General features: G+C 45.0%; 1 protein-coding gene across 2 annotated transcripts in view; it reads right to left on the bottom strand.

Annotated features, from left to right (window-relative positions):
* CTSE (cathepsin E) overlaps positions 1 to 24,701 on the bottom strand; it is a 553,970-nt gene that overhangs the window by 233,206 nt on the left and 296,063 nt on the right. For both annotated transcript variants that reach the window (XR_012241707.1, XM_073615874.1), the window contains exon 6: positions 14,440 to 14,562. Coding sequence is in view for 1 of the 2 variants with exons in the window: in XM_073615874.1 (XP_073471975.1) it covers positions 14,440 to 14,562 (123 nt within the window). In the remaining variant the exon portion in view is untranslated. The remainder of the gene's footprint in view (positions 1 to 14,439; positions 14,563 to 24,701) is intronic.

Raw genomic sequence — 24,701 nt, 5'->3', positions numbered from 1 at the left:
AACCGATATCCAGTAGATGCAAGTTTTAAAGATTTTATCTAAAGTGACAACAATAAAATGAGGCCAATGCGTTTCAGGGGACCAAGAACTCCCCCTTCATCAAGGCTGTTTAGAAGCATGAGATAAAAAAACAACAGGTATATGAAAAGATATACAATCAAAAATGGAAAGTAACAGTCAGTGAAAACATTTTCCTAATGTTATACAAAGACTCAAACCCCGTATAAGGTGGATATATGCATACATGTATAGTTGGATAATATGTATCAACATTACTACTAAAAAATATATAAAAAAGATGCCACGTAAAAATGTGTGTGTGTATATATATATATATATATATATATATATATATATATACAAACACACAAATATTCACTAAAAACTATTTGCTTAAACTTAAAAAAGGTAAAAAATGGATCAAAATAAATTCTAATTAAATACGGTATAAGTGGACGTAGATAGCAGTGCATGCTGAAAATGTCAGTGTAGGATTGGATAGCAAAATTCAGCATGTCATGTGTGTGCATGAATGTGTAGTACTCTTTTGGGACACTAGTATTGTACAGATGGTATAAAGGGGGATATCAACACTGACCTGCTATTGAAAGTTTTTAAAGAATGGTCCTGTTGGGGACTGCCTATGGCAAATGGATTTGTAAGGACAAAATGTATATTGACATGCAAAAACTGGGAGTTGTGGAAAGGTGGGGAGCAGCAGCAGGGGAAGTGGGAAGTTGGGGGGGTGGTGTGTGTGGGACTGTGAGTCAGACAGAGTGGTGGGCTGGGAGGAATGGGGGGGTGGGGTGTTGGGGCTGGCGGACTGTTGCTTGAGGGTGAGGAGGGAAAGACAAATGGAGGAGAGAAGTGAATGAGGGGGGAAAGAGGGATGAACGCGGAGGTAGAAGGAGGGCATCCTCTCGCGATCTGTGCGGGTATGAGGGAAGGCATAATGGTGTCCGGGAAAAGGCAGCCGGAGAGGGCTCAAACCATCTGACTGGAGAGACAAGGGCCGCTGGCAGCTGCCGGGAGGAGGTATCAAGCCTCCCACACGTCAGTCTAAGGGTCGGTTCACACTGGGACGACTTGGGATCCTACTTGTACGCCCTCAAGTCGCCCCAAGTCGCCCCAGAAAGAGATTCACATTTAAGTGAATGGGAGCGTCTTAATAGACACTACTGAAGTCGCTCCGACTTCAGAGCGTACTCCCTGTACTACTTTGATCCGACTTTGATCCGACTTCAGCCTATTGACTATCATTGAAGTCGGATCGCCGTCTCGCATGATCCGACTTCGGCATGCGACTTGTGCTCAGATGATCTTGAGGGGGAACTCCGCGCCAAATTTTAAATAAAAATCCGGCATGGGTTCCCCCTCCAAGAGCATACCAGGCCCTTGGGTCTGGTATGGACCTTGAGGGGAAGCCCCTACGCCAAAAAAGCGGCGTGGGGGGTCCCCCAATCCATACCAGACCCTTATCCGAGCACGCAGCCCGGCCGGACAGGAATTGGGGTGGGGGACGAGCCAGCGCCCCCCCCCATCCTGAACCGTACCAGGCCGCATGCCCTCAACATGGGGGGGTTGGTGCCTTGGGGAAAGGGGGCGCGCTGCGGCCCCCCCACCCCAAAGCACCTTGTCCCCATGTTGGTGAGGACAAGGGCCTCTTCCCGACAACCCTGGCCGTTGGTTGTCGGGGTCTGTGGGCTTATCGGAATCCGGGAGCCCCCTTTAATAAGAGGGCCTCCAGATCCCGGCCCCCCACCCTATGTGAATGAGTATGGGGTACATCGAACCCCTACCCATTCACCTAGGGAAAGTGTCAATTTAAAAAAAAACACTACACAGATTTTTGAAGTAATTTATTAGACAGCTCCGGGGGTCTTCTTCCGACTTCGGGGTCTCTCCGGTTCTTCTCCGCGCTCTCCGGGTCTTCTGCCGGGCTCCTCCGCTATTTTCTGCTCTTTTGCCGCTCTTTTGCTATAGCGGAGGAGCCCGGTCTGCTGCCTTCTTCTCTTAGGGGGTCTCTCCGGTTCTTCTCCGCGCTCTCCGGATCTTCTGCCGGGCTCCTCCGCTATCTTCTGCTCTTTTGCCGCTCTTTTGCTATAGCGAAGGAGCCCGGTCTTCAATCTTCTGCCTTCTGCCCTCTTCTCCTGATGTTGACACGACGCTCTCTGGGGCTGGAATGCACTCTGAGCGCTCCGCTCTGACTTATATAGGTGGTGACCACGCCCCCTTATGCCGTCACAGTCCCTGGGCATGCTGGGACTGTGACGTTTTAGGGGGCGTGGTCATCACCCAATGACCACGCCCCCTTATGCAGTCATAGTCCCAGCATGCCCAGGGACTGTGACGGCATAAGGGGGCGGGGTCACCGCCTATATAAGTCAGAGCGGAGCGCACAGAGAGCATTCTAGCCGGAGAGAGCGTCGTGTCAACATCAGAAGAAGAGGAGAGGGCAGAAGACGGAAGACCGGGCTCCTCCGCTTTAGCAAAAGAGCGGCAGAAGAGAGTGGAGGAGCCCGGAGGAAGATCCGGAGAGCGTGGAGAAGAATCGGAGAGACCCCCGAAGTCGGAAGAAGACCCCCGGAGCTGTCTAATAAAATACTTTAAAAATCTATGTAGTGTTTTTTTTTTAATTGACACTTTTTCCCTAGGTGAATGGGTAGGGGTACAATGTACCCCATACTCATTCACATAGGGTGGGGGGCCGGGATCTGGGGGCCCCCTTATTAAAGGGGGCTCCCGGATTCTGATAAGCCCTCTGCCCGCAGACCCCGACAACCAACGGCCAGGGTTGTCGGGAAGAGGCCCTTGTCCTCATCAACATGGGGACAAGGTGCTTTGGGGGGGGCCCGCAACGCGCCCCCTCCACCAAGGCACCAACCCCCCATGTTGAGGGCATGCGGCCTGGTACGGTTCAGGAGGGGGGGGGGCGCTCGCTCGTCCCCACTCCCATTCCTGTCCGGCCGGGCTGCGTGCTCGGATAAGGGTCTGGTATGGATTGGGGGGGACCCCCCATGCCGTTTTTTCGGCGTAGGGGGTTCCCCTCAAGTTCCATACCAGACCCAAGGGCCTGGTATGCTCCTGGAGGGGGAACCCATGCCGGTTTTTTATTTAAAATTTGGCGCAGAGTTCCCCCTGATTCATACCAAACACAGTGGCGGGGATCCAAGTCGGATCCCCGTCCATTGAAAGTCGGACACATGTCGCAGGGCAAAGTCGGATCCACAAGTCGCGTTGAAGTCGCGTTGAAGTCGCGTTGAAGTTTCGTTGAAGTCGCGTTGCAAAGTCGCGTTGAAGTCGTGTTGCCCCTGTGTGAATTGAGCCTGAGGATCTGTGTAAGCAGGTTCGCGGAGAGCCCGGGGAGTGGTAACAGCTATCAAAGGAGGTGGATCCGAGTGCCCGGAATGTGTCTGGGAGGATGAAGTATAGTGCGGGGACGGCTGTACTCGTGACTGCAGGGGGAGGATAATTGATAGTGGAGGGACGAGGGAATGATGGATAGAAGGAAGGACATGGATTGTTACTGACCGGAATGAGAGATGTCCACACGTTGACTTTCAGTTCACAGGCAGCATTTAGAGGGGAATTTGGCGCCAGGAATTGTAAGTTTGACAGGGGGGAGTGGCTTTGGAATGACAGATGTGAGGGTGAACTAAGTTCACTAAATGGGTCCGAGTGGATGTTGCGATAATTACGTTTGCCTAAAAGGAAAGGATAGGTTTGCGTGTGATTTTAAGTGGCTTTTAGAGCATGTGCATTGAAAAAATTGCTGGTCAGAAGCTGGGGGTTGGGGAAGGGGAAAGGGGGAGAAAAATGTATATGAAATATTGTGTAGGTGCTGATGTGTGAGATAATGAAAAACAAGATGTTCTCCGGTCCCATGTTTGTATGACATATGTATACTTTATGAGTCAGCACATATATAGGTATCCATTCCCAATTGAGTGCATCCCCAATGGAAAGGGGAGATTAGAGAATAGTTCATATTTGGGTTGAGGGTGGAGCTATTGGATACAACTGTAAAAGTGGATACAAAAAGATTTTAACATGTTTTCTATAGTCTCGTTCAGTCCATATGGAATGAGGATATTGAGTTGAGTGTCCAAAAAGACTCTCTCTGGCATAGTCTTGTGAATGTGGCATAATTGATGGATTCTCGGATCTGCTCTATAATTGTAGCGGTTATTGAATCTTGGTTCCTGTCATGACGGGTGGCAAAATGGCGGGAAATGCCGTGTTCTGGAAATGCCTTTCTGATGTTATATCAGTGTTTATTAAATCTCTGGCGAAAAGTTTGTATTTGGATTTGGAATTTGAGAATGTTACAATATTTATCAGTGTAATAGGGCAGAAAAGGATACACCCAGGTGGGATTGTCTTCTCAAAACTTTCCAAATAAAAGCCAAGAACACAAACTGAGAGGAGAACTCTATACACCAAAAAAGGTCTTTGCCAGGACCTGAAGACGCTTTTCGCCCAATCTCCTGTAAAGACCTGTAATCGCCTGGGGTCCTCATTGCCAGGAAATCGTGAAGTTTCTATAAACGGAGCTAAGTATTATCACATTTATCCACTGCAGAGGTCTGAGCTTCCTTGCTTATACCACACAGTAACCTTTAACCAATTACGGACCGCCCGCCATCGTTATACGTCGGCATTTTGAAGAAGGGTATCATTGTTATGGCAGCAGCTAGCTACCATAACCCCGGTATTCTCTTCTTCAGCGGGTGGTCCGCTTTCAGATAAAAGTGGTCTCTGCAGCGGATTTGCCACAAGAGGGGCCCCCCTCCCGTCGCGATCCAGTGCCCTCCGCCGTTTACCGGAGCCGCCGACAGCGGCGGAGGCAATCACATCTTCTCTCATCTGTGGTATGGAGCTGAGTGAGGGGAAGATGGCTCCCACCCATCTCCATACCATTGCAGGGCGGAAGCAATGTTAAAACGTCACTTCCACCCATAGCTCTCAAAGAGACATTTTTTTTTTTTTTTTAACATTTTTTTTTTTTTATTGTATTTTTGTGTAAATATGAGATCTGAGGTCTTTTTGACCTCATATTTAAGAGGTCCTGTCATGTTTTTTTTTATTACAAAGGATGTTTACATTCCTTGTAATAGGAATAAAAGTGACACCATTTTTTTAAAAAGGTAACTCAACACATGCAACCTGTAGAATTGTTTAAACATCTCCTATGGAGATTTTTAAGGGTAAAAGTTTGTCGCCATTCCACAAGCGGGCGCAATTTTGAAGCGTGACATGTTGGGTATCAGTTTACTCGGCGTAACATTATCTTTCACAATATAAAAAAAATTGGGCTAACTTTACTGTTGCCTTATTTTTTAATTAAAAAAAGTGTATTTTTTACAAAAAAGTGCTCTTTTAAGACCACTGCGCAAATACAGTGTAACAGAAAGTATTGCAACGACCACCATTTTATTCTCTAGGGTGTTAGAAAAAAATATATATAATGTTTGGGGGTTCTAAGTAATTTTCTAGCAAAAAAAATGTTTTTAACTTGTAAACATGAAATCTCAAAACGAGGCTCGGGGCTGAAGTGGTAGATAGACGAAAGCAAAACATTTGGGGGCACATCTGGGATCTGTGCTCAACTGAAGCAAACCTGTTTTCTGTGGTGTGTTTTGTAGCTTGTGCTAAAGAAAATACTGCTTACACTGTTTAGGAAGAGTAAGGTCACAAAGGTTTCTGGTGTTCAGGAATAGAAGGCGTGCACCCTTTCTAGCTGGGCCAGAGACAGTCAGTGGATGTCTGTTGCAAAGGAGCTGGCGAGATATGCTTTTCCATTGAACAGAGCTTGGGGGGATGGAGTCTCCAATCCTCCCTCAGATTTTAGTCTCAAAAGTTTTGGGTTCAGTAAGGGAGAGATGTGGGCAGTTGCTGTGTTTGGTTTGCACTTCCTGCATGCTCTACATATTGAATCTGAAAAGAGGAAAAAGGCAGTGTGTGATGGGAGTCACTTTGGGCAGGGGGCCTGTGGAACCCAGCTTACTTTAGAGAGGTCAGGAAACTCCTTGTTCAGCTCCCCAGACTCCTCTTATGTGTAATTTACCCTGTGTCTATTAGGGGCACAGGGTGACCTGAGCAGCCCAGTCTGGTCTTCCCTAACCAGACTCCCAGTACAACCACACCAGACTTAGCATTTTGTTTTATCCCTGTTATGCTGGCTCTTATATGTGTGGTTTGTGCTGAAATTTTAATAGAATAAATTAGAATAGAATAATAAAAAAAACAATGGAATAGAAAGAATATAACCATTTCCCAGAATTAGAATATAATAAATTTGAATTTGAATAGATTAGAATAGAATAGAATAGAAAATAAAAGAATAGAATTGACTAGAATAGAAAAGAATAGAATAAAGGAAAACAATAGAAAGAATATAACCATCTTCCAAAATTTGAATTTCGAATAGAATACATTAGATTTTGAATGAAATGCAATTCGAATGGAATTCTAATTCAAATGCAATTTGAATGGAATTTGAATTGATTTGAATTTTCCGAATTCAGTTGACTTGAATTCCATTTGAAATCTATTTGAATTCAAATAAACGAAACTAATTCTAAAAATTTATTCAACTAATTAAATGTATTTAACTAAACAAATGTATGCAAATAACGAATCAAAATGAAACAAATGTTTTAATTTTGCACATCTGCACATGCAAATGTCTACATCACATCACCTATCGCTGGGGTTTCACATTTTAAGTCCGCTTCTCTCATCAAAACCATAATTACTTCTGCAAGTCCTCTGATGGCCTTCAGGCTACTCTTCAAACCCTGCAACTACCACCCTCTGGCTCCTCATCTGAAAGCGCCCGTCATTCAGCCTCTTGCTCACCACAGAAGTCCCAGTCCACTTCTGGTTCCAGCGGCCAGTCGGGCTCCCATAATGGGGCTGCTTCATCTCCCCAGCACTGCCACACCTGGACTCTATGGACTGAACTCAACCCGTACTACTTGTTGAAAATCTCTTCCAAAGTCCTGACGAAATTTCACACTTGGTTGTTCCTGGTTTGGTCATTGTCCACTTTGTTAGTCCCACCTTTTTTTCATCCAGTTTTTCTATTACATTTTTGTCATTATTGCCTCATTCAAAACTGGTCTGATGGTTTTATTCCATACTCCTGCTAGATCTACTGATGACAACTCAATTGTCTCTTATAGCAGTCCATATTACCACTATACATCTTTGCTTTCATTTTTATAATTAATGGTATCTGCTACCCTTTCTTACCCCCCGCCCCCTTCCCTCTTTCCATTATTCTCCCCTTCCTTCTCCTCTTCTGCCCTGATGCTTTTTCCACCAATCCAATTATCCTTCCACTTTTTACTTCCCTGTTTTAGACCCTTTATAGCGATACATGCTTACAGTTCCAAGTGCACTTGTTACTATATCGATAATATGTTTCACTATTGTACCTGTACACTTTGATGCTCATATTTTGTTAATGTTGCACATAGCACTGTTATCTATTTAATTCATCTTTGCCCTTTAATGTAGAATATGTTACATGCAGGGCTCATTATATGCTACCCACCTTCTGATTTTTATAAGTTTCAGCATATCAGACCCCTTTTTTTAGGTGCCTTCCTAAATGTTTAGTTACCAATCTCTGCAGTACGCTTCTGTCAATTTCTATTGGATCCACCTGGTGCCTAACGAACTTTTGCTTGGTGCCTAACGCACCTAACACAGGTTGCCATGGTATTATTTGCTCTTTCCCGGGCATAATTATGAATCTCGGGGGTTCCTTTATCTTCACAACTTCCTTACTTTCCTTATGCCTTTTGATTCCTACATCCCACTACCCTTCCTTCCCATCCCCACTCCCCATCCTACCCACTTACACCCTGCCCCCTACTTTACTAAATTCGCTCATTGGAACCCCGGATTTTCAACCTACTCTACACTGGACGTTGCTCTGACCGGTTTGGTCTCTATTTGGCTGTGTGATCCTTGTGAAAGTCACTGTGTCCCCCCAACCGTCCATGAGTTCTATATATCCGTCTCTATAAAGACAATTTTTTGGCCCATGGCTGTGGGGGATTTTCGCAGCCTGTTGGATGCATTTCTACATTCTATTCACCCTTTCCTCACTTCTCCTTCCCTTGGACTTCAGCTGGAGATAGACCTCACTTGGGCTTTATGTTCTAACCCATATCTACTTTCCATCATAAGCCCCCTAAACATGCTTATCCTTAATGTACAAGGGCTTAACTCTCCCCATAAACGGACTAAAGTATTCCTTACATTTGCTTCACTTAAAGCTCACGTGGTCTGCCTACAGGAGAGCCACTTTATCCCCATGCCATGCCTAAATTCTTTAGTGCCTCTTACTCACAAGTATTCACAACCTCAGCCTCCACTAAATGTAGAGGTGTCTTTAAAGCCCTCACCAGCACTACCCCTTTCACACGCCTGGTGGAAATCAAAGATCCTGCAGGCCGTTATCTTATTTTGACTGGCTTTTTACTAGATGTGGAAGTCACAATTGTGTCCCAAACAAAAATCACCTTCCATTCCTTTCCCAACTGCTATCGGTAATAGATTCTCACAAATATGGAAAATTGCTTGTATGTGGAGATTCTAAATATACCCTATACCCTTTTCTAGACAAATACTTGCAACCATTCTCCCCCAGCCCATCCAAATTACCTTCCAACAACTCTTACATTGCTTCTCCTTACTAGACTCCTGGCTGGAACTTCACCCTGTTAGACATCAACACAAAACACTTTTCCAGATCGAACACATATTCCTCACCATACGATCCTCCTTCTTACTTCTATCCCCAGCCATTCACCCATTTACCATCATCACTACTTTATCCTCGTTGGTACCTACTTCCAAAGATTCAACCTAGTGTATAAATGACAGTATCCTCTCTAATCCTGCTCATAACAACAGCATTTAAGGATTATATAATAGCTAATTATACACCAGATATTTCCCCTCTGATAATTTGGGAAGTACACAAACCAGTGATATGTGGCACTTGCATGAGCCAAGACTCCCACCTTCGAAAGGAGAAACAACGTCTTCACAAATGCCTAGATAACACTTTTCATCAGGCTTATATTTTAAACTGATCCCATCCCACTTGCTAGACAACTACTTGATAAGACTAGGCTTGAACTTGATCTCTTCCTCACAGATTCGGCAGAGAAATCACTCCATAGATCCTATGACAAAATTTACACCAAAGCGATTATAAGATAATTATACCAGCAACCCTTTACAAGTTCTTCAGGAATTTTATAGACACTTAACAAAACTTTACACTGCCCCTGATTACTCCGCCCCTGATTCTTTTGATCCCTCCCAAGTGGACTCCCTACTCTTGTATATCTCTTTCGACACTCTCGGCTCAGAAATGCGAGGAGCTCGACAAACCTACTCGGTGGTCATCACCATAAACTTTGCCTTTTTGCGGACGATGTCCTACACTTTATGTCCGCTTCTCTCATCTATACTCCCAATTTACAGTACTTCACAGTTTGGATCAATTTGGACAGATTTCAGGTCTTCAGGTTAATACCCAAATATCATCTGCCCTCAACGTCTCTTCCTTCTGCCGTCCTTGACCAGCTGAAAACTGTCCTTCCTTTTTCATGGTCCTCTACCTACCACACCTACCTTGGCATAAAGCTGACGGCAAACCTCATTAATTTATTCTCCATGAATTACCCTCCCATGTTAACACACCTCTCTAATCTAACGACCAATTGGTCCTCCTTACCCTAGTCTGGATGGGCAGGATTACCATTTTACCAAAAATTTTATATCTATTCTGAGTCCTACCTATTCCAGTACCAGCCTATTATCTTATTATCTTACAGCGCCGTATCTCGATGTACATCTGGGGTACACTCCCTCCTTGCCTCCTGCGTCTGACCTTTATGGACACCCAAACTACAAAGTGGTTTAGGCCTTCTCACCTTTACTAAATACTACTACGCAGCACAACTAGCCTCAGACTGAATTATCATTCTTCTATAGAAATTCCTCTCTGGGTAGCCTTGGAATCAGTTGATTGTGACCCCCTCTCCATTGCAAACCTTCTCTGGCTTCACCCTTCGGAACATCGGTCCTTAAGTAATCCAGTCACCTGCCACTCCCTCGCTCTTTGGGACCATCTTAAAACTTGCTTTAGTCTCCAATCCCCACACAACCCCCTACTTTCCTTCCTAAGTAACCCTGCATTTTACCGCGCCTGATCCTCTCCATCCTTTTTTTAACTGGGCAGTGGCTGGCCTTCTGAGAGCTCATAAATTTATGACACCCATAGGGATTAAAACATTCCAGTCACTCCATAAAACCTAAGCTCTTCCCTCTTCTGAGCTTTTCTGCTACCTCCAACTTTAAAATGTCTTTACTCCACTTATTCCTAAAGACTTCTCTACCCCAGCCATGTCTTTCTTTGAACATGCCTGCAAAAGCGACCCGCACCGGAGAGCACATATCTCAGATTTAAATTCCCTCCTTTTAAGAATCTCTTCCAATACTCCCCATCCATACACCGTCAAGTGGGAAAGAGACCTAGGCATTATTCTAGACCCAGTTGATTGGACTTTTATCTAGCAAGCCACCGAATCCTCCTCCTAAAATATTGGAAATTAATTATTGGTATTTAGTTCCCGCCAGGATTTCGAAATATGTACCAAATTACTCTCCTCACTGCTTTCGAGGCTGTGCTACCCCGGTACACACCTGCACATTTGGTGGGACTGCCCCATAGCTAAATCATTTTGGGCACATATATTTAATATATAGCCATATATTTAATATTATATCCACCCTTTTTGATGATACTCTTTCCCCTGATCCCACTGTGGCCCTCTTAAACAAGAAACCTCCTAATCTGACCTCTCATCAATTCAAATTACTCCTGCAGGCTACCATGACTGGGCGGGACCGCTCTAGTTCTGGGAGGACGTCCTCCCATTCTTGCCATGTATGTACATGGCGATCGATGGTAATCTGTGTCCGTAGGACATCATCGATTGGTGTAAAGCGCCAATGACAGCAGCTCTTTACCACATGATTGGCTGTATCCAATCTCAGCTGATCAGGTAAACACATTTGCTGGTTTCCGACATTCCATTCCTCACTCTGTCACAGCGTGAGGATAGGAGAGAGCAGGTAACCAGCTAGTGAGAATGGGGACATCTACACTGATAATCAGTGCAGCCTCAACATACCTCATCAGTGCCAACCAGTGTGTATCAGTACTGCCTATCAGTGCTGGGTATCAGTGCAGCCCCAATAGTCCCTCTTCATCAGTGCCGCCTATCGCTGCCCTTCAGTGCTGCCTGTCAGTGCAAGCTGAATGTTTATTACAGACCTCAGAGCAATGCAGCATATAAGAGCCCTGTCCCTCCTCCTGTTTATGTACAGGAAAGCATCACAACCAGGTGGCGAGTTCAGCCACTCTGCACTGTGTGAGAGGCAGCCGGCCGTTAGAGATTCCGGCTGACAAATAGAGATGTGCTGCCATGTAGGACCCCAGACACACAGCACAAGTGTGGGCAGATCTTACTGGTGACCACGGCTTCTGCTCTCCTGCTGGGTAAGTCCCTTGATCCAAGTGCCTACCTGATTCCTACACTGGCCTACCTGTCCACTACACTGACCCCTACGCTGACCTACCTGCCCACTACACTGACCCCTACACTGACCTACCTGCCCACTACACTGACCCCTACACTGACCTACCTGCCCACTACACTGATCTACCTGACCCCTAAAATTACCTGTCTGACCCCTAAAATTACCTACCTGCTCACTACACTGACCTACCTGTCCACTGCACTGACCCCTAAACTGACCTACCTGACCCCTGCACTGACCTAACTGCCCGCTACACTGACCTACCTAACCACTATAACCTACCTGACCTCTACCCTGACCCACCTGCCCACTACACTGACTTCCCTGTCCCCTGCACTAACCTACTATCAGGGCTGGGAACAGCCCTTCCTTCTCCGAGCTGGCCACTCAGCTGTTGGCTAATTGCCAGCTCCCATCTCTCTCCACAGTTACTCAGCTGTTGATGATCCTGCTCGTCAGTCCTGCCTACTTAAGCAGTCTAGTCCAAAGGAGCTCTGCCTTCGCCTGTTTAAAGACTGGCTTTGCTGACATCCCTTCTGGCTCCAGATCCTGCTTGCTGTTCCACTACATTGATCCCTGACTTCTGGCTTGGCTGACTATCCATTCCGGTTACTGAACTTTGGCTATGTTTTGACTGCGTTTTTTCTTTTTACTTTTATTATTAAACAAGTGTGATTTAACTGTACTTCTATCTCAGCCTGTTTTCATGGTTTCTGACACCTACCTGCCCACTACATTGACATTCCTGACCCCTGCACTGACATTCCTGACCCCTAAGCTGACCTACCTAACCCCTAAGCTAACCTACCTGACCCCTAAGCTGACCTACCTGAACCCCCTAACCACTACACTCCTTCCTGCACTACTCACACTACTGACTACTCTCCCACACCAACACAAGGTAGATCGGTGGATTTCACTCACCACTCCAGGCCAGGACTCCATGAAGATCATCCATAGATGACTGCTATCCCAGCCTCCTCGGTATCCCCTGGAGGCCAGGAAGTCCGCCAGCAGCCGCCGTACGCTAGCCTGCACTGAGCACCACTCGGGCTGCCCGTGGCACGCACCTGAGGAATCATGGGGGACAGTACAGGCTGGACCAATGGAGTTCCTGGGAGGGGGAGGCCCGGGTGCTGCGGAGTCAGCCTCATTGGAGGTGTACGGAGGCAATAGGGACTGGAGCCTGGAGGAAGTCACTCTTGGGACAGCAATGGCAGTCACGGCAGCACAGAATTGGAATGAGGTTGCTTACACACAGGGGAGAGAGCACCGGCTGCCCACCCCCACGCTACACCACTGGGCTGGCAGCAGTCAATGGAAAATCGTGAACGGGCTGCATCAGTTTCATTCTGGGACACTGTATTGTCCCGGAATGAGGGTGCCCAGGACCTGGGACAGAGCTACCAACTGCGGGAAGGTCCCGTCAAATCAGGGATGGTTGGGAGGTATCATGGTTTGAGGCTCTGTAACCCTTGGGTAAAATATTATCTTTCTCCTAATTTTTGAATCCCTGCTTCTACCCTGATCAATAGCCTAACCCACCAACTCACACATTTTTAATGCCCCTTCTCTCCAGCTGATTTCTGGGATCCCCCTTCTATATCCCTCCGTCCACCTTCACTAACTCCCCCTCTTTACTAGCCCCTCCCTCCCCCATTCTCCTGTAGCCCCTCTCCCCTCTTCTACTCTCTTCTATATTCTCCCTTCTTTTTTCCTCTTCCTCCAATACTGACTTTCTTTTTTATCCATCACCCAACTACAGACACTTCAGTTTTCCCCTCATATACTATAATCCTAATGATTTTATAGCTCATACCCTTTCAATTTCATGTTTAGTAATTCATTAGCTGATCACAACATTGCTTGTTATACAAGCAATTATACAATTTGTTATACAAAGAGAAATTTATCCTTTGACTCCTACTCCACACTACCCTAACTTTACTTCCTCCCATTTCTATCTGTGCAATTTATATATATAAGTATGTTAGTGGTAGATTATTAACAATATAATATTCTCAAACTGTATACTTTTACGGTTCAAAAAAAAAACAAAAAACTTTTTGTGGTTCTATTGTTTTAAAAGGTCTTAAAGAGGAAGTAAACCCCGGACGATTTTTCTTATTTTTTTCAATTTATAAATACTGCAAAGAATTGCAAATGTTAATACATTAAAATTGGCAGAAAACGAGGTTGGGAAATACCTTATTTATCTTCTTTATTATATCTTCACTTACAGGTATTGGCCGTGCATTACTTCTACTGTTTCTTGAATCTGTTCTGGACGTCATTTCCGCCCTTACTACGTTTCCCTTTGCAAATGCGCCGTAGCACCGAAACCAAGCCTCTATCTCGATTGCTGCTCTGATTCAATCCCCTGTGTGACGTCTTATTTTGTCACAAGGGGGAGAAGCAGGAAGGAGATGATCAGAGCAGCATTGCGAGACTTTCCTCTGTGCCATTCTGAGAGGAAGCTCATGAATACTAATGACCCGGCATGCAGAGGAGAAGAATACACCTAGTGCGCAATCGCGCCTGACATCACTCAGGATTGCAGGATCATTGCTATGGAAACTAACATAGTGAGTACATTTTCACAGGCAGTGATCAGCTGCCTGTGCTATCTAGATTTCAATGAGCTAAAGTTGTATTGGAGGGTTTGCAACCACTTTAACTTGTTCTGTAGTTGCAACGTAATGCATTCAAACGGTCTTGGCTATTTTTATTCACTTTGTTACGTGTGAATATTTTTGTCTCCTTTCTTTTCTAATCAATAGAAATATTGAACAAGAAAATACTTACGAATCCACTTGAATTTGCCAGTATCCTTGAACAGTTATTGGCACCCAATTTAGCTGGCCAGAGAAGCGGGATGTGTCAAATCCTCCGAGTACCAGTTCTCCACCATCTGCTGAGTTAGGATCTCTGAAAGAAAAATATATTTATTTTTGTTTGCTGTAAAATAAAATATAATGGTTTTGGGTCACTTTTGTATGTTACAAATTCCCCCCTCGCCCTTTTACACATTACACTGTGCAAAATTAAACACATTCTCAAATTATGAGATAATAACAAATTTTTCTTTGTTTCAATGCATTTCGCCAAAAATATTCACAAAAATCCCATGTGAAATAAAAAAACCCTCATCTTCAATTTGCGACAAACTTCTCTATGCTCTAAACTCAATGAACTAAAGAATGCTATTTTTGGACCCTTTCCTTTAAAAAAAAAAAGTACTGACTGACCATATAGGCAGTTCTGCACATACTTGCTATAGGGAGACCAGCTATTATGCCTAGATTCATATAAATACAGAAAGGAGGACCAGACCAAAGCCAGATGAAAGGGTCCAAGATCCTTTTAAAACACAACCAACAAGTTTCGGGGGCAACAACACTTCCCCTTTATCAGGTCTACAAGAATAAACATAAAACATAGTCATAATGAAGAAAATTATCTCTAGATATGCATATGAGTATATATCACAATTTCTGGAATATCACATAATAACAATCAACTAATCAAATGAACTTCAGCTGTCTCGATGGAATATGAAATTGTGAAAATATCCAAGTGATATACACAGTGAAACGTCAAATAAAGAATGTAGACATATTGTATACTGTAAAAATATATTAAATTGCATCAAAAAGAAAATAAGCAAAAAGACTAAAAAAATCAAGCTGATGAAATAGGACTAATTGGACACTAGAACAAGCAATAAAACACACCAAGAGACCAAGCTGCTAAACTAAAATGAATTAGCTTCTAAAATCAGTACAAAAAATGAAGAGACAAAGCTGTTGAAATAAAATCATTTAACTACTGAAATGAGTATACTAAAAAAATTATGGGAGAAGGGGGGCACATGCATGCTGCTTTCCAAGATGGCTCCTTAGGACCGGAGCTCAGCACCATACTGGCCTTTTTCTGCTATACACAGCTGAGCATAGAGCACTGAGAGGTAAAATATGGCAAGAGCAATATTCTGACAACCTGGAGATCAATAAAATGTCAGAAAGAATCACTAAAAGATCGCAATCACAGCCGCCAGCATCGCAAATGCAGAATGAAGAGTACGAGCAGTATGGTTTTCTAATTGAAAAGCCTAAAAAAGAAAACTGATGCAGCCCCCACATCTAAGAAATGGTAAGCTGAAGTTTAATACATTTTTGGTTTTGGGTTTACTACTACTTTAAAAGAGGTTTAGACTCCAGAGAGGGTGACATAACCTTGCCCCTGTACAAAGCATTTGTAAAATGGAATATGCAGTTCTGCACACCATTTCACAAAAAGGATACTGAGAGTGCAAAGATGGGCAGCCCGATTGATAAAAGGGATGGAGGACCTTGGCTATAAGGAAAAATTAGCTACACTGAATCTATTTTCCATTGAGTAGAGGTGTTCAAGTGGGGATATGATCACTATGTATAAATACTGTACATAAATATACCATATTTGAGAAAAGGTCCCCCAAGGAGGATTGGGATTTTAAGGGCAACTGAGTAATGGTACAAAACCAAGTATTGATTAATAAAAAATTGTAATTTATTAAATATTATAAAAAGCCAATATCTGCATAGAAATTGTGATTTGACTATTTAAGAACAAAATCAGAATGTACAACAACTCCCCTGAGGAGGGAGGAGTCTTGCAATGGTGCTGAGTAGGAGAACACCGTAGGAGCACTCTCCAACCCCATGATTCCTTGCTAAATGGATCACCTCTAGGTGTTTTTTGCCCTGCCTGCCTGTCCTGCTAAACTGGAGCATCCCCGAGCAGATCAGAACCTCTGTACTACTGTATCTCACTTGCGGTGGAGTGCTGTGGGAGAAGCGATAGCGGCAAAAAACGGGAAACCCATAGCAGCTCCCTGCCGCTGTGTGAGTGAACGCTGGTGTTGTTTCCCCCCCCTCGCCTGGAGACACAAGACGTCGAACTGTGTGGTCGGCTGAGGGAGAGAGGAGAGGGGTGGAATCAGAGGAACGAGAGACTGTTTGGGGAAGTATTGGGAAGTATCTTACTCTCGCTCTCCTATATCCAATCCCATATCTGAGCCATCGAATCCAGGATTTGGAGCTGAGCCGTCTGGGAGTCGGAGCGGACATATCCTGTGGAGATAGGAGACAGGTAAGGGGGAAGAGGCCACCAAGTGCCTGGAAACCGGCATTTAATTACAAGGGAGAAAAATCAGAGCAAGAACTCGATCCCTCTGTACCTACCGAAGATCCCCCTAGGAGAGCAGAAATAAAGTTGAGTGTGGGAAAGCCTGCAGCTGATCGGGAAATGGACTATAGCCCCCCCCTCAGATAAGTAAAAGTAGTAATTAATTGCTATGATTTTTATATGTAAATGTGATACTAAGAGGTGAAAAGTGGAGGTGGAGAAAGAGGACACTGTTGATTATTGCTCTTGACTGTTGCACTGGTTGTGATAAATCCATTACGGACTGCCTATAGTGAAATATTTAACAGATGCTGCAAAGGGACACCCACACTGAATTCTGGTTGATTTATCTGGTTGAAACAATTGAGGTAGTCTCAATAACCCATCATTGGGATCGGTGGAGCAGGATAAACGGGCAGTGGAAATTGTTTGACCTCCCACCCGCATATACCCCCCTCCCCCCTCTTTTTTTGTTTGTTTTGCTGCATCTGCAAGGTGGGAAATGAGGGGTAAGACTGGAAGGGGAGGAGGGGTGGTGGCGAAATCCCCACGTCCGAGTGTAAGTCCCAATTCTGGCCCGATGAATAAATATGTGACACATGGAAGGGCGCATGCGCGGAGCCCAGAAGGTGGTGACTTAAGCCAGGAGCTCCACACCACCCCAGCTCAGCGGCGCTAACATCTCCGCGCACAGCGCTCCGGGAACGGAACTATTGCTCTCCACAGTATCCCCGAGCATTCCGGAACCTCCCATATGCCTGGCACCGCGGTACAGAGGAACCTTGGGCCAGAATTTACTTTAATTGATCCGGACGGCAGATCTAAGATGGCGGCCGCACTGAAGCCTCATGTTCACAACTTTGAGGACTTAGCAGATGGGAGGCCGGCGATCAACCCCACTTCTGTACCCTACAACACCCTGACTCATGTTAGTAACCCCCAAGCTCTGTCTCTGTCCCCTGCCTCCACAAAAACATTGCTAAACCAATACATGGGGTACTATGCCCTCTCTCCCACTGGGCCTAACACGGCCAGACAGGCAGACACACTCCATGCAGATTCCCTGGCTGCAACACAGGCCTTTTCAGTAGCAGACCTGTATCAGAAATTCTCAGAGCTCCTGGATAGGGGTCTATCCCAAACTGCTGCTAAGATCACAGGGGACTTAAAAGCAGACTTTCAGAATCTGGGCTCTAGAATAGAAGCCATTGAAGATAAGCTGGAGCACACGATCGCTAACACTAATCAGAACTCAAACCACTTGCACACACTACAGGAGCAACTAGATGTGGCCACGTCTAGGATCGATGATTTGGAAAACCGATCGAGGAGGTATAACATCAGGATTAGAGGCCTCCCGGAATCCATCAATGATGTCCAGGCAGCTGTACAAAATGTGATCCAGAATCTGATTCCAAATATCTCACAACAGCGCCTGGAGCTGGACAGGGCCCACAGAGCTCTAGGACCCCCTAGAAAGGACGGAACACCGAGAGACATTATAGCTAAACCCCACTTCTACGCAGTAAAAGAGGAGGTAATGAGACAGGCCCGGTCTGCTCCCAAGGTGCTGTGCCAAGGACATCCTGTTCAAATATATGTGGACCTCTCACCATCTACTATGCAACGCAGGCGGTCTCTTAAACCGCTACTCCTAGCCCTGTCAAGAAGGGATATTAAATATAAGTGGGCCTTCCCCTTCACCGTGAAGTTCTCGGATAACGGAAAAAATGACTCATTCTCCAGCTTCCCTGAAGGTGAAAGACTGCTCCTACGACTACATTTTATCTCGCATGAAGCAGCTATGGACACTTCCCACAGCATCCCTGGATCGTCCAAGAGGCCAACCCCCACCAGCCCCCAATCCCCCTTGTGGAGCGGGACAAAGACCAAGAAGGCTAAAGACAATGGTCTTCCCTGATCACTAACGAGACGACATATACTGTCCGGTTTGATCCACTTGAGTTTGATCCCAGTTCCTCTCTGGGCTAGGAGACTGAACTACTTCTCCTATATTTACTAAGTGTTTATTCGGATGTATTTTCCAAATTATTAAATGAGCAAGGGTGAGGTTCTCCCCTGTGCAGGGGGGACCCTACATCATCCACTTGCGGGCCCTCCCTCCTTGACTCCACTTAGGGGGGAAGACGGAGGGCCAAGAGTTCCGAAACCAATACCAGGCAATTACCACATATCCTAAGTTTTTCGTTCCTGGTTGCTGCGGTTTTACTAAATTTTCTCATTTTTAAGGGCGCCCAGGCTGGGGTGGGCCCCATGCGTCAACACCTCTCCCTCACACTCCGGCTGGTTTCTGGGGGACGGGCTGCCTGTTCCCTTACGGAACAGGACCTACCTGTCATACCTAGGTAACGGTTCTTGGGGGCTTCTCCCCCCCGGGAACACTTCCTCTTCACTAGGAGAACTTTCCTCCCTCTCTCTTCACCCTCCTACCTATTTCCCAACCCTATCCAAACCACATGCATATACTTTGGTTACTCTTTGCAGATCACTTAATCATTACAAGTCGGGGAATCTGCTGGAAGATGAAGAAACTCATGGGGAACCACATAGATTGGAGGTTCAGAAAACGTCGAAGGGTGAGTGACGGGAGACACAAGCATAGAGCCTATCCTTGGTCCCATGGCTGACCCCACACAGAGTTCCATCAAAATTGCCACACATAATGTACAAGGGCTTAATTCCCCCATAAAAGGGAAGAAAATATTTAACTATTACAAGTCCCTTAAACTCGACATCCTTTTACTCCAGGAGACCCATTTTCCCAAGCAATACAACCCAAAGTTCATTCACTCACAATACCCCCATATTCTCCTCGCCAACGCAGACAATAAGACCAAAGGTGTTGCTATACTTCTATCCAAAACATGCAACTTTGAATTCATCTCGAACCTTAAAAACCCAGATGGGAGGTTCCTCCTGGTCAAGGGGAAAATAGGAGGACACTTGTATTCCCTAGTCTCATACCACTGTCCCAATAAAGGGCAAGAAAATTTTTTCCGACACATCTTAGATACCCTTAACCCCTTTCTGGAGGGCACAATCATATGGGGGGGAAACTCCAATGTGACAAATCTAAACCCCCATCGGCCCAATCTACCAGACCTACCAGGGTAAGCCTTAAAATCGCCAAGCTTCTCCATGAGAGGGGTCTGGCAGATGTCTAGCAAGAATCCAAGCCATCTAAAAAAGACTACACACACTTCTCCCACCCGCACAATACATATGCAAGGATCAACCACATTCTGGTCCCTCCAAACACTCTCCCAACAGTCCTCCAGTCACAAATCAGAGACACTGTTCTATCTGAACACTCTCTGGTGCTCGCATACATCCGCTCAAGTCATTTTAAGGTGAATAGGGGACATTGGCGTCTCAAAGAGTCCATCTTCTCTAACCCTATCCACAAAACAATACTCAACAGAGAGCTTCGAGAATATTTCTCACTTAATAATGTGGAGGGCATTTCGGCTGAGACCCTTTGGGCAGCGCACAAAGCCTTCATCAGAGGCAAGATTATTCAGATTACAACGCAAACTAAAAGAGAACACACAGCGGACGTGGAGCACTTGGAGAGGTCATATAGGACCATGAAGGCACAACACAAAAAGACTCCATCCCCAGGTCTGCTTGCCCAAATAGAAAAGGTCCGCTTAGAGCTCAATCTTGCCCTCACAACAACAGCGGAGAAATCACTCCGCTGGAGTAGTAATAAATTTTACACACAAAAGGATAAGATCAGTTCATTGTTGGCGGCCAAACTTTCCCCCAAACCAAGGATTTCTGCTTTCCCCAAGATACGCGTTGCGGGTCAGGAACCCACGGCTAATCCAACCAAAATATTGGAGGCTTTTCATAAATTTTACTCGGACCTATATAGCTCCCCTACAAAGCCACCTGAGAAAGCGATATCCGACTTCTTAGATAGCATAAACATCCCATCCCTAGAAACAGAACATAGAGACATCCTCGAGGCTCCCTTTCAAGAGAAAGAAGTGGTGGCGGTTGTCAAGGGCCTTCGCACGGGCTCTACACCGGGGCCTGATGGCCTATCGGTCCCATATTACAAAACCTTTTTAGACACTCTCACCCCGCATATGACAACGTTTTTCAACTCCAAAGTAAAGGATGACCCCTTAGAGGCTCAGCTCAATACAGCATATATCACGGTCATACAAAAACCAGACAAAAACCCAGAAGAGGTTGGTAGCTACCGGCCCATTTCGCTTATCAATAATGATCTCAAAATACTTACTAAGATTCTAGCAGATCGACTATCCTCATTTATAAGCAAATATATACACAGGGACCAGGTGGGATTCATACCAGGTAGACAAGGACCAGACCAAGTGAGAAGAGCAGTGGACATTATATCCATACTGCAATCCAAGCGGGAGGGGGGTCCCAAACAACAAGGCTTCATCCTCGCCCTTGACCTTCAAAAGGCCTTTGACTCCGTATCCTGGCCATATATATTTTCCCTACTCAAGAGGTGGGGCTTTGGTCCACGCTTCTTAGGGGTGATGCAAGCCCTATACTCTCTACCCAAAGCCCTAATTCGCTTACAAGGCTACTACTCATCCCCAATAAATATCGCTAGAGGCACCAGGCAAGGCTGCCCGCTGTCCCCTATTATATTTGCCATAGCAATAGAGACCCTAGCTGAATCTATCTGACAGAATAAGGACATTCAGGGGGTGACTTGCGGGGACCAAACCCACAAATGCAGAATATTCGCAGACGACATCCTCCTGTTTTTGACCTCGCCTGTCACCTCACTACCAAACCTACATAAAATGCTAATGGAATTCTCTAAAATATCTGGGCTCTCTGTAAACTATTCTAAATCTCAGGCTCTAAATGTCTCCCTACCGCTATCCACGGTCGCCCTCCTTCAACAATCCTTTAAATTTGAATGGAGCCCCAACTCTATCAAATACCTGGGGGTCACCCTCACAACTCACGTGGAATCCCTTTATGCTAACAATTACCCTCCCCTATATAAAAAATTAGAAGCAGACCTGAAAACCTGGGCCAGAAGCGAACTCTCCTGGATGGGTAGAATAAATTCTATTAAAATGACACTTTTGCCTAGAATACTGTACTTTTTCAGATCTCTCCCCATCTCCATCAGAAAGTACCATTTGCAATCTCTACAAAGTAAAATCCTAAGATTTGTCTGGGGCAACTCAGGATATAGAATTCCCCAACACACTCTATATCTTCATAGAAGAAAAGGCGGGGTAGGTCTACCGCATCTCTACAAATATTTTTTAGCAGCCAGACTGGCCCAACTCTCTACAGTATACACACGACTTGAAAAACCTGACTGGGTCCAGATAGAAAGGCAGGCTACACCCCTACACACACTCGATTATCTTATATGGTGCCCCCAAAAACAAAGACCATCAATTTTGTCTCCTTCCCTATCCCAATCCTTCAAACTTTGGGATGGCATCCGCAATCTTTCTTCCTTGACCTCTCAGGGACAACCCCTGGCCCACATCTTCCATAACCCAAACTTCCCTCCTGGACTAGATATTAAAGCCTTTAAATGCCTTTAAATAGTGGCTTATACCGCATAGGACATTTTTTCACGGCCAAAGGCCGTTCACACTAAGCCATTGTATAAACACACTTGATCTCCCAAATTCAGAGAAATTCCGATTCGGACAGATCTCACATTTTCTACGCAAAATCTGGGAAAAACCACTCCCCCCAAATTCATGGAATACGAGCTCTGGTGTGGACAGGCCATGGGGCAGAGGGGTGGCATATCAATCATCTACTCGTCACTCACCCTTTCGACTGAGAAATCTTCCTATATGACGGCATGGGAGGCTGACCTCCAACATGAGTGGGACCTGGGGACCTGGCAGATGGCGGGTTCTAGAGCCTTTAAAGGTATTATAAACACTTCACTCATGGAAGCAAATTTAAAAGTTCTCATGAGGTGGTACATGACCCCCACCAGACTCGCAGCTATCTACCCCACAGCTGACCCCAGCTGTTTCAGAGGCTGCCAACTCCTGGGATCAATGGTACACGTCTGGTGGGAATGTCCCAGAATCAGACCAATTTGGAAGAAACTCTTTAACCTAATTTACAAAGTCACTAAATGCGAAGTTCCCAGGTCCACTTCGGTAGCCCTTCTCAATGCCCACATCCCCCATGTTTCTAAACCTAACCGTAAGTTGATCCACTTCATGCTCACTGGTGCGAAAATCACTATAGCCAGAGCTTGGAAACAACCAAAGGTCTCCTTTTTAGCTATACAGCGCACAATTTCATGGATAAAGACCCAAGAAAAACTAGCCAGCATCATTTCAGACACGCTCCACAAATTTGAGTCTGTGTGATCTCCATGGGCAGCATACTGTGGAATACCCCTAGAGGCGGGGGTTCCCCATAATAAACCTGTAATTTCCAGCTAAAATCGAACATGTGTTTCTGACACCCCCCCCCCCCCCCATATCCCCTTCTTTCCCTCTTTCTACCTTCTTCCTACTTAGATTTCTTTTGTTAGGTTCAGTTTGACATAAGGTCTTAACATTACTTGATTGTTTATGAGCTAATTCGGCAAAAATAAAATCCTGTCTGGACAAATGACACTCTATCTGTGTTATAAGGGGTAATAAATGTTAAGCTCTAGGTGGGGCGTTGTCAAATATGTGGTGGGCGGGGAGAGGAGACCCTGCTGGGGCACAGGAAGATCCCATTAGGGGTGCCCTGGTCAGGCGATCCTCCCTTACCCGCAGGTAATATTTTCAGATGGTTTAATACTATCCTTTGTCGAGCACAGTTTAAGGTCTGAATACACTTGGACCTGATCCTCTGTAAGATTCCAGAATCTCTTTTCCAGAAGATGTTTCATGTTACCGAATATAATTGATCTAGGCTCATAACTATATGTAAAATTTTGTTTTCTAGGCCTGTGTTGGGCCATCTAAATGTTTGAACTTCATCTTGTGATATTTTGAAATTTTAAAATAAAAAACATATTGAAAGAGAAATATGTGACATATGGAGGAGATGAAGAAGGGGCAGCAATGGTCTCAGAAAAACAACAAAATACTAAAGGGAGACATTTAGAGAATAAGGAAAAGAAATATAAAAAGGGCCATAATAAAACACTGATGGACAGCAGTTCACTATCAGACAATAGAATAGAGCAAGACCCTGAAACAGATACCCTTACTAAAACAGCGGGTGAACAGAAAACGGTCCAATTACCAACAATGACAGATATGGAAAGAATGTTTGTGGCCCTAGAAAACTCATTAAAAACAGAAATGGCAATACTTCATAAAGACATGGGACACGTGCTTGCTAGAGTAGAGGAAGTGGAAAAAAACAGATACGCATGCAAAAATGATAAGAGTTAAAAGGAGAAATTAAAACATTAAAACAAGAACAACAGGAGCAATTGTATAGATCAGAAGATCAGGAGAACAGGGAACGGAGGAAGAATCTAAGAATTCGAGGACTCCCGGAATCTTCCCAGACAGAAAATCTAAAAGATGTAATCAGGCGGGTCTTTAACCCAATTATCACCAAGGAAGAAACAAACGAAAAAATGATTGAAAGAGTTCATAGAATAAGAAGGCCGTTAGGCCTGCCGAGCGAAACCCCAAGAGACATAATAGTTAGATTTGAAAGTTGGGAAGAAAAAAGTCAAATTTGGAGAAACCTGAAGGGAAAACCACCAATCGTATACGAGGGAAAGGAAACCCAAATCTTTCAGGACCTCTCGCAAGAAACCCTGAGAAGAAGGGACATTAAAACCCTCACTAAAAACTTTAGTGAAATTCAATACAACTGGGGTTTTCCAGCATGCCTGATCGTAAAGAGAAATGGAAGAACTACGAAACTGAGATTCT

The sequence above is a fragment of the Aquarana catesbeiana genome, linkage group LG02 (genome assembly GCF_042186555.1).
Source record: "Aquarana catesbeiana isolate 2022-GZ linkage group LG02, ASM4218655v1, whole genome shotgun sequence".
NCBI classification, from domain to species: Eukaryota; Metazoa; Chordata; class Amphibia; order Anura; family Ranidae; genus Aquarana; species Aquarana catesbeiana.
Note: the sequence above shows the minus strand (reverse complement) of the source record. Positions and strands in the feature narration are given on the sequence as shown.